The sequence below is a fragment of the Rhyacophila brunnea genome, unplaced genomic scaffold, assembly GCF_057557595.1.
Source record: "Rhyacophila brunnea isolate RB1 unplaced genomic scaffold, BYU_Rbru_1.0 scaffold_4, whole genome shotgun sequence".
NCBI classification, from domain to species: domain Eukaryota; kingdom Metazoa; phylum Arthropoda; class Insecta; order Trichoptera; family Rhyacophilidae; genus Rhyacophila; species Rhyacophila brunnea.
This window is the reverse complement of record NW_028233068.1, coordinates 34,143,234-34,154,918: the sequence shown is the minus strand read 5'-3', so window position 1 is coordinate 34,154,918 and position 11,685 is coordinate 34,143,234. Positions and strand designations below refer to the sequence as shown.

The 11,685-nt window shown below is 32.6% G+C and overlaps 1 protein-coding gene across 1 annotated transcript in view; it reads right to left on the bottom strand.

The window, feature by feature from the left end:
• Positions 1-2,173: 2,173 nt before the first annotated feature.
• Positions 2,174-11,685, bottom strand: part of htt (huntingtin) — a 32,427-nt gene continuing 22,915 nt past the window's right edge. Inside the window, exons 32-40 of the mRNA XM_085954101.1 lie at positions 11,039-11,209; positions 10,810-10,949; positions 10,555-10,691; positions 9,876-10,073; positions 9,306-9,544; positions 6,818-6,956; positions 6,577-6,712; positions 5,634-5,914; positions 2,174-3,474 (exon numbers count right to left, since the gene is read on the bottom strand). Of these exons, the coding sequence (XP_085810227.1) occupies positions 3,052-3,474; positions 5,634-5,914; positions 6,577-6,712; positions 6,818-6,956; positions 9,306-9,544; positions 9,876-10,073; positions 10,555-10,691; positions 10,810-10,949; positions 11,039-11,209 (1,864 nt within the window). The 3' untranslated portion in view covers positions 2,174-3,051. The remainder of the gene's footprint in view (positions 3,475-5,633; positions 5,915-6,576; positions 6,713-6,817; positions 6,957-9,305; positions 9,545-9,875; positions 10,074-10,554; positions 10,692-10,809; positions 10,950-11,038; positions 11,210-11,685) is intronic.

Below are 11,685 nucleotides of genomic sequence, written 5' to 3'. Positions count from 1 at the left end.
AGAATTTTTCTGTTGCCTAGGCAGCGAATTTATTATTGTCGGCCATTTGCAATTCCTTACGTAAACAAACGATTAAACGTCAGAATGACAGTTGGTACTTTAAAAATAAAAACAACAAGAAACTATTATATAATTTAGTAATATAAGTTAAAGTGTATAGGAATAAACCAACGGCGTTCCAATAAGTGGTCCTTTTTCTTGAGTGTGTAATTTAACAAGATAATTAATAGCTAGTCAAAGAATCTAGTTTATCAAAAGTTTTGTTTTTATTTTGTTACGCCAAAGAAGTATAACTTCTAACGCCCGTACATAAGTACACACACCGATTTTTTTAGTTTATCGACATTCTGATGCCAATCTGGTCAGTGTAATTTATCATTAATTCTGCAATACTTACAATGTGGAACGTTTAGTGATTTTAGTTATGTACCATAACCAGATTAGTTGTTTTTTCTTCATGCGTTCTTGCTATAGCTTCCAATATTATTGGAACAACCAAAATATTCTAAAAAAACAATGAAAAAATTTATTACTTTTAATAAATATAAATTGAATTGAATATAAGTTAATAAGGATCCATGAATCCTTTGAGTAAGATTACACATAAGACCCTGTCCATAATTCTTAAAATTAGTCTCCTAATCGTGCAGTGTATGTTAGTGCATAACTAATGCTACTGAAGTGTTAAGAAGGATTGTTAGCTTTTCAGTTATTTATTATAAAACAATTAATTTTCACAATCCATGCAGTAATTTTTGGATAGTGATAAATTTAGTTCCAAATTCAGCCGGATGAAACCTTCCGTGGCTTCTGTATTAGAATCGCTGAAGCAAGATTCAGTTTGGCATAACAACATCAGCAACAAACCCTTTCAACTCTTCACAGTATGAATAAAAATTGATAAAGCAGGGTCCTTTTTTCGATCAACTTTCATACATATTTAGGCTCCATCTCTATAGAAGAAGAGTTTCTTTATCATCTCTGATTTATACACTTTTAAAACCTCTTCAAATTTAATCCAAAGGTGTTCAATATAAACGTCATCTGTATTTAAATCCAATCGGGTTTCCATATATGTAAATAATAAAGAAGCTAATATTGCTTCATGTTTACCATTTACATCTATATTTTTGGGTTCATCATATTATACACATACCTTTTGGTATGAATACGGATATAATTGTGTAAATATACTAAGACAAGACTGCTTAAAAATATATAATTACTTGTGAGACATTGATCATTTGATGATTTTATTTTAATATAAATTATTATTTCTTTTGAAAGGACACATTGGCCACTATTTACAATGTAATTAATGACTGAATCATATTTTATATAAACAGAATACATAATTTTTTATAATACATTTTCACAAAACAACCTACACATTAACAAGTTAATTTACAAAATGAACAAAAAAATATGACAGAATAACTACGGTATAATATTAATTAAAATCCTCTACTACCAAGAAAAATATTAAATTGAGATACCTACATACTATTTCCAATCTCAAGATAAGCCAAGCCTTTTACAAATACTTTCATTGATGAAATCAAGTGAAGAACCAAAAATAATTTAAATGGTTTTATGTATAAATAATGTGCATTGAATATTCTAAGTGTATCAGGAAAATAAATAATAATATGTAATAATTCATTGCAAAATACATATAGAAATATTAAATTAGCTGGCTGTTTCTAGTTTATTATAAAAAGTAGTGGATAATACTACAATTAATTACTAGACACTCCCATGCATTAAAGAATATGAGACATAATTGTATTATGCATACAGGCAGCATGATTATTATGTATTTTTAGAGGCAATCAGTGGATAGAAAAACAAAGTCGTGATAGATTTATTAAATTAGGGTATAGAAACATTCTTCGTTCAATTTTTCCCACCCACAATTCTCACCTCACATTTCTTCACCTTGAATATACTTTGCAGCACATAATTATTATTACCATATCAATTTACAAAAAAGAAAAATGGTTTCACAGTAACTACGTAGTATGAAATAAAAAACCAAATTAAAAAAACAAATTTCTCATAAATTTATTAACCCTTTTCAACATAATTAACCTGATCTGCACCGGGAGGTTTTGTATGGCGCCAAGTAAGGGGCTGCGAATTTTTTAGAAAAAATAAACTTTATTCTTTTTTTCAATATATTGAAAATTTATCATAAACACTTACCAATCATATGCTAAATGTCTCATTATTGGACCCGTATTCTTCCCAATTTTAAATTATTCAAAACAAACACCTGAGACTGGCATCCTGTCTTCAAAGTCAGGCGAATGGCGAATAAGTTCGCGTTTTTTGTATGGCCGGCACTGTACGCCCGGCCATATCCGCGAACATGTTCGCTTTGGCACAGAACCGGTTTAAAATAGTGAAAAACCAAAAATACTAACATATTATTATAGTAAACATTCAAAGAAAGAAATAAATTGTACACGAAATAGTTTTGGACAAATGTAAACCAATTGGCAAAAATAGTCACATTCGAAAATATTTGTTTTCATATATCTTCACCTTAGAGCTTCAAGTGCGGAAGACACATTTTTATCATTTATGAGTTAAGTATGCAGATTTAATAGTGTATTCACGTTCTCTTAATGCTGAGAATTTGTGAGTCCAATGTCACATGGTTTTCAAAATACTTACTTCTAAAACAATGGTAGTCCAATTATTATACTTTAGAGTTGAAAGAGTGGATGTCCAATTTAAGTCATTTTTTCTATAAACTATAGCAAAAAGATTAATTGCAAAAGTGCGGAAGTCCAACATACAGAGTTTTAGTCTGATCGCAAGTCTCCAGCTCTCCTGCAAAATATTGAATATGTGACTTCCAGACTCTTAGCTCTAAGGTACAGAATTAATATTTTGAGGAAATGTGGCCAGGAAGAAATGTGGGCTAAGAATATTCTATACGCCATTAAAATATACAATTTTCAATACATTTATTGTTTGCAAACCGACCATGCACAATTATATCTCAATTCTTGTTTTGAATAATTGTCAAATTACATAAATTTTTCAAGAGCTTCCATTATCCAAACAGGTGAATAAGTCTTTCAACAATTCCTTGCCAGTACAAAAAGCTTTAAGCTTATCTATCTGCACTTTGCTGAAGCCCGAATGTACAGCAGCCAAACATAAGAGTCTTTTATCACTATAACTCATGCTAAGCTGAAGATTTCTTTCGTGTCGAGGTTTAGAGCCTGAAATATCAGAAAATTTGGAGCTATTCAATCCATAACTCTGCGTTCTAAATATGTTAAAGACAGCCGGAGCCATAGATCTGATGAACGGGTTTCCGCTAGAACAGGTAATAAGGCACAATAAGCAGATAGGAGTGAGTTCCGGTGAAATTTTCCCTTGGACCAATTGCCCCAAGACATCGAATAGCCAGCCACTCAGTATTGACAGCTGTGATTGCTGAATGCCTGCTCGGAATACCTGCAAAGAAATGAAAAACATTACTCATAATAGTTATTGAACAGTATTGACATGTCATTGACATAATAATTGTGTCGCTGAGTTTCAAAACCCGCTATAACACCTTTTTGAAATAATTGAGATATATATATCAATGGATTCGTTATTAAAATCTCTACATGAAAATTGTATTGTCTCTTTCAAAGTCCGCTACGATTCATTGTCATTTATGAAAGAAAATCAATGTGTCAATCAATTCACGCTATAACACTATGTGTTACATTCAAAATCCCCTGTAACACAACTGACCAATAAGAAGCGAGAATCAGACGAAATGCAACATGGCCGCCAGTACATTTATATTGTGAGTTGCGGAAGGAGTGCTGTTTTGTTAATTTGATATTCTTACGATTTATAGTCTTAAAATGTGTGACGAACTTATAAATATAGTTAAATCTCCAGTTAATAAAGCTAGGAAGAGGTTGAGCCAACCAACATCTTGGAAAGTCAACGAAATACGCCGTAAATGGTAAGTTAAATTAGACATAAATGTGTTAAAAATCCGCGGGTCATCATCTGAATTTCCAGTGGCGTGTAACTCAATTATGAACTGGTTAAAACTATTCTTTTTTCTAATATATTTTTATAATTTATAATAATAAGTTTATTTTTTGTATAAAACTCTATAAAAACCTTTTGATGGGTAAACGTTATCACCATATCACTTATCACATTTTCAGCAGTGGCAGTGTTATGTTATTTAGAATATTTTCAGTATGATTTTGTGAAGAAAACAGTTTGTTTGTCAAGCACGCCACTGTTTTAAAGAAAATATTTAGCTCTACAGTATTATTCAAATGGTTGCTCTGATATTAAATTTGATACTTTTCATAACATGTAAGCACCAAACCCCATAAAACCGATTTATTGGTCAGGCACTAATGCGCGACGATAAACCATGTAAATTATTATATTTTGGAGCATTTTTCAATGGCGCCATTCACAAACCGCACTTGTATGTCATCAATGTGTAGATACTGCGAAATGTTTTATAATTTATTACACATAATAACTTAGTTACTTTACAAGTATAACAAATACCTTTCAAGTTCAAGTGGTGATGCTACTCACTTATTTACATGTTATCGACTTATAAAAAATGTTATGAAAAATAAAGAAGGCAAACAATTAATTTACTCAAGTAAAATATAAAATAAATGAATGAAACATGTTTGCAGTCAAATTATGAGAGTACTGCGTCACTCATATTTTTTAAAACCAATGTATATATTTTATTTTATATTATTTTTGTGAGAATGATAAAATATGCTATACATACAGTATATTTATGTAAATTGCATTGTATTTTTAATCGAATTATTTTTACTGAACAATGAAAAATTGTAACATTTTTAATGTTTCCTAATTTTTAATGAATAAAACGTATGTAACTCTTTTTCATCCTACCACGCGCCACCAATGGAAGATTCCGACTTTAAGTCGTCAAAAGTTTCCCTAACAAAATACGCTATAACCTTCAATGGGTATTTCAAAAACCGCTATAACACTATGTAACTTACAAAACCCACTATAACCAAACATTTAAGTCTTTTATTTAATCAATGGACTTAGAATACAATTTAAATAGATATGCAAAATATTTCCAAAAATGATCTATCATTGGGCAAAAAAAGAAAAACATCGATAATCCCTTTATCCATAAACTGAGAAGTTTTTATCGATTTTCTCAACAAAATGAAAAGGTGTTATAGGGCGTTTTGAAACTCAGCGACACAATTATATTATGGTACTTAATAACAAATTAATGTAAGTACATACAATAAAAACTTACCTATATTTGAAATATTTTATTTCAAAAAAAAAGTTATGGTTCAATTCATCCAGATTCAAGAGCTGTATTAACTTTAATTTCTATCAACATCATTATTACGAGAATAAAAACGATAAAGATGACAAACCACAAACCATTAAAAACTGTTTTCCTCATTGTCTCTATATAAAACCACACTGATGGATCTATAGATTTACAGATAGATTTATATTATAATCAATCACTAAAGTATGAACATAATATATTATGCTTGTATCAGATTTTAATAAATTAAGTATTGTAATTACATAGTACACCTAAACCTTGATATGCAGATAGTATATTTTACCTTGAAAACCACTTCAGCAGCTGCCTCAGCGCATCTTCCGGTGTGATCTTCTGGAGGAGACGTTCCAATCCTGCCGCACCAATCCACAAACTCTTGGCTCACCCGACTTATCACTGCCGGTGGTGGAAGGCGGTCTGCTAAGCATCTGGAGAGAAGGCCACACACTGACAGGCAGTGGCTGGGTGGGCAATGCGCCATGCAGCTGTGCAGTGCCGCCGTTGTTTGAAGATGATTGAGAAGATGTTCAGGCTCCAGGGCATCGTCAGAAGTTTGTCCATCCACTGGAAGTTAAGGCATTTTCAGAAATTTTATTGTGTATCCTCATGAGTTTTTACTAAAAATGTTGAATTGTCTTCCAGATCGAGCCTTCTATGATTTTTTTTATTAAACTTGCTAATGGAAATTTCAGTTCCACGTAATTGCCACTTTTGTAAGCAAAATTATTCAAATGCCCAATTCTTATTTCAGAGTTTGTATGAAAATTGATGGTCCTAGTAGTCTTTTTTGGTTATCATTTTCATATGTTTAGGCTCCATCTCAATACAAGATGGTTTTCTTCAACACCTTTAGTTTTCTTTAGTTTTGACTATGATAAGTGACTGATCTATAATCTATAGTTCCTTTTCTTTGAGCAAGAAACAAAGAAGATTGGGCGAGGCACCGAGAGGATGCAACAAGCACGATCTTAACGCAATTGGCGATAGCAATCATAGACAAAAATCACATTAGCCCCGCCACACCTGCTTCCTGCGCATGCGAAAAAATCGTATCTGCGCATATAATTACGGTTAAGCGGTTTCAATATAACGCTCAAAATTCAGTGTCATTTCAATGCAGAAATGGGAAAATGAATTAATCAGTAAAATTTACATAATACGATGACTCTAAAAGTCAATAGGTACTTGCTTCAGAAAATTATAATAAATGCACTAATATTAATTACCTGAGTATATTTGAACAAGTAACAAAGGTAAAAGTTGATGACAAGACTCCGGTTGAGAATTGATCGCTTTCAATACGAAACCCTTCATTTCATTTGGCAGGGATACTTTTCCACCAATGACAACACGACACACACCCTGAAACCAAGAAAATAAAAATCAAGTTTCTTCTTCAGTCTCTTTCAGCTTCGATATATTGGTCGTTAATAAACTATAAGAAACAATTTATCCAAAAATACACACCTGAAGAATTAAATCAAAGCAAAAGTGATTTCTGTTGGTGAGAAGAAAATCTGTGGCCACTTTTAGAAGGTCAATATTTCCACATTCGATTAAAACAAAGACGGCTGTCCAGCATAATGACTGTTCATATATTGACACCCTGGAAAAGTAATTTGGTAATATTAATATCAATAAAATATTAATTTAGTTGTAATAAAAATCAATTTAATTAAAAGAGATCGATAACACTCTCAAATATCTCAAAATATAATATTAAATTTAACATTTACAAACCTACATACTAAATATCTGTACCTCAGAGACAGACGGATGCAACTCCATTTTTGGGGAAAATGAGTTTTTTTAAGAATCGTCATGCTAAAGGCTTTATCTATTAGTGGCAGAGAGATGAAAGTCCTAGTCCAAGATATGCATAGCATAAAGATGCAAATACCATACCTACCTTAGAAGCAGAAGCATGCAAATCCAATAATCCACTAAGATAAAATTCTCTCAAACCGTCTGCAATATGTACTAGACGAGAACCAGCCAGGAGAACGAGCTTTATAGGAGGATACAGCACTATGGACCATATTATCCAAGTCATCAGAGAAATCAGAGCAGTAACAGGAATACAAGCTGCCGCTATCCATGGGTTTTATAGACTATGAGAAAGCGTTCGATTCCATAAAGAAATTTTCAATACTCGATGCACTCAGAAATCAAGGAATCCCCGGGCGCTATATAAATATTTTCAATAATATATACAGTAGCGCAACAACATCTCCATAAACCATCGCGCATTTCCTATCAGCGAAGGAGTCCGACAAGGCGATACAATCTCACCTAAACTATTTACAGCTACATTTGAAGACTTATTTAGACAACTTGATTGGAATGACACGGGTACCCATAAATGGAGAATACGTGAGTCATCTACGCTTTGCCGATAACAATAAATAGTAGTTTGCAAGACTCACAAGGCCTCCAAAGCATAATGCAGTAACTCGCTGGAGTAAGCAACAAAGTAGGCTTGAAAATAAATGTATCAAAGAATAAAGTCAAGTTCAACTGCTTTGCGGGCCAAAAAGAGATCCTCATCAATGGCATTCAGCTCGAACAGGTGAAAAACTACATCTATCTGGCACAATAAGTGTCTATAGATGGATGTATATTTGATGAAATTGTTCGCAGAGTAAAGCTAGGCTGGAGTGCTTTTGGCCGCCTGAATAATTTCTTCGAAAATGCCTTAAGTGCAAAGTGTTCAACCAGTGTGTACTTCCCGTAACCACATGCGTGTGAAACATTGAGCCTAAGTAAAAGAGAGATCCAGAAACTTAGAGTAGCACAACGTGGTATGGAAAGGTGCATGCTGGGCATAACGCAAAAGGACAAAAAAAGGAATGAGTGGATAAGGGAACAGACAAGGATTAATGATGTGATAGAGTTTGCTAAAAACCTCAAATGGAAATGGGCTGGAACATGGCTCGAAGAAAGGACAATCGTTGGACAAATTTAGTCATCCAGTGGTATCCAAGAGGTAAAAAACATCCGCAAGGTAGACATAGAGGCCGCTGGATCGATGAAATGATAAAGTTCTGCGGAAAAACTTGGCAACGCAACGCACAGGAGCGAGAGAAGTGGAATCAGATTGGAGATTAGCGAGGCCTTCATCCAGCAGTGAATAGATTCAGGCTGGTGATGATGATGATGACATAATAAAAATTTTAAAAAAAATGTGTTTTGCTTTGTTATATTTATACCTATAAATTTTTTTAACTTATAAATTGTTTTATTTTGGCTAGGTAAATAAGATACAAATCCACATTAACAAAATATCTTTAGAGGCAGAAGGATGCAAATCCACACTACGTTTTTTATTTTATTTTTTTTAGATATAAAATTGTATTATATTTATTCCTTTCTTACATATTCCAGAAGTACTTTAATTGAATTAGAATAAAAAAAATAATGATCATTCTATGTATATTTTCTTAGAAGTTATGAGTATTCGTTTAAAATAAAAATTGTTTTTTGGCTCTCCTGAACATTTGGGTATTTGGATTTGCATCCGTCTGCCTCTGAGGTACAGATATGTATATATAAATTCTCATTTTTGCTCCTAAATTGAGTATATGGGCCTCCACAGAGTGATAGTTACATTAATAGTTTTTTTTATCGGTGACCCGTATAAAACACACCATGAAAAATTATGTGGTTGTTAGCAGATGTGGGATCGACGGGTTCAGAGATGGACACTCAACATTACTCCACTGTGGGGATATATACAAAAGATATGCTTTAATCTGACGTGACGAAAGGTTGGTTCAGTTTTTGCTTTTTAATTTGCCACAATATTAGTCAGTTCGTGTAATATTATGGCAAAATAATGACATTGCCAATTTAATTAATGTCAGCTGTTTAATCGACACCTTATCGGATTATAGTAATGGAAATAATTTTATGCTGTTTCTCTACAGTATACTGAAACAATATATTTCAATTTTACCTTGCTTGAGGAATCAAATGTGGCTGTATAGTCAGGAGCAACTGCGTCTCGAGACAGTAATTGAAACTCTGCTTAGCAATTAAGAAAGGATTGTCCTTTCCGGCAAATACGGCCATGGAATCTTTGCAACCCGACAGGTGTGTAATGGAAGCGTGAAGGGCAGCTGTGCGGATCGGGGCAAACGTCGAAGAAAGTGCGGCAATCAAAGGATTTGTTTCTTGATTTTCCTTCAGTGAGAACTGTGACAAAACACAATTATTAGTAGTACTACAAAAAAATAACAAAACTTTTCAATCTACATTATATAATATTATTATTTGTTATGTTAGAGAAGACATATACATTTTTTTGATAATAACAAAGCTAGCCAATTTATATTAGACATAAAAATGTAGGTACTAATCTGTTTGCAATTATTCTAACCATTTTTGTCTGTCAAAATTTTCATTCAGTTACAAACTTATCATAATAAAGCAAAATAAATAATCCTCAAGGCAATTCATGAGTACAAATTTATTACCACACAGGTACATATTATAATATAGTTATCTGAAATGAACAATATCTCACCATATCCAGCATGGAGTTGACCTTAGCAACTCCTATTGTCAAATACTGATGTGTGAGGATATCTGATGGGTCCGATATGGATGACACTTGCGACAGTTGTTCAGCAAGCCACTGCCACTGAGTTACCGATGAGAACACATCGCTGACATTAACTATGCAACAGAGCAGAGCATTTCTGGCCCCCAAGCCCCAACCAGACTGAAAAAATATGAAAACCATGATAATATTATTAAAATATATAATAAAAAAATAAGTAAGTTGTGTCCCTAGTCCCTTGTATTCACAGAGTAGATTATCAATCCAATTATAGTAAAAACTTAATTTTATTAATGATGGAAATGTTTATTTCGAAAAAAGAATAGGTTTTAATTTTTCCATTATCTGGACTACTTTCATCCCCAAATATCCGGACAAACCAGGTTCTACGGTACATCGATATTGAGTTTTCAGAGACAACTGTATTTCTTACAAAATAATTCCATAATATATTCTGGAACGTCATTAAATTTCGTGATATTTTTTGCTTCTATTATAGTTTTTCAAAACAGATAAATCAGAGAATTCAACATGGTTATCGATATAATATTTAGGTAGGTACATATATTTTTATAGTCTTGAATTGATGATTTGTAATGTAGGTAAATATTTTGTTTTAAATAGTTATTTGAAAATTAAATACCTGTGGTAATGCCATTTGAGAAGCAATATCCATCAAGAGCTGAAGACAGCTGTTATTATCAATTCCTGACGATTGCAGAAACTTTTTCGACTTTTTCAGAGCATTCTGAACTTTTGTGTCTGGTATATCATTTAAACCTGTTAAACAAAAATAATAATTAAAATTTTGACAGGATATGAATATGGATGTAAATTGAATTTTCAAAGTCACGACATGTGATGAATCTATAAGAACATGAAGTAGCACAAAATATACCTGATGCATGCCGTAAATACTCCATACTAAGCTGTGAGTAGTGATATTCAGAATTAAACGAAATGTTCTCCAAATTTGTATCAGAAAACAACTTCTGGTATAGTCTGCATTCCAGGGACACACTCTTAAGCCTCTGAATACTAAAAAGAAAACAATACATAATCGTCGATAAGAAATATATACATATTTAAACATATAATGCCAAAGTTAATATGATGAAAACCCTCACCTAGAACTAGCCATGGGACCATCTCTCGTGCACCGTTGAGCATTTGTCGTAAGTAATAGTTGCATCATTCCTCTGATGGCCCAATGTGTTCCGTTTCCTTGCAACGCTCCAAGTAAACTAACCCAAATCTCTTCAAAGCTTTTCTTGTTTGTCCATCCAATAAAGTTAACCCTAAAATTAGATTGAACAATCAAATATAGTAAATTGAAATCAAGTAAGATTTTAAATCACTAGCTATTATTATATTGTCTAATAATTTGACTATCACTGTGTGTATTTTTCTTCTCGGTGTATCAGTACCATTGTTCTATCCTGATGTAGCAGGCCATAAAGAGAAATGAAGTAAAAGCAAACATTGCAGAGAGAAAAGAAGCGTAGAATAATTTAATGGTTAGTGGTAAAATGAAACATTGTTTTTGTGACCAATTTTATCTGAACAGATATTGTATTTCGCTGACAGTACTCTAGCAGTCACAGAAACCTGAGAAAAAAAACCCATATCGTCTGGTCCAAATACTGCTATATGCAAAATTGCATTACAGTGGTGCTCTAATGAGTAACTTTCTCAATTGCCGTGTACGTTTTACAATGGTAAACTTAAATTACAAGGTAAAATTTGTTTTTTCTTGAATACAACACCATGTGAT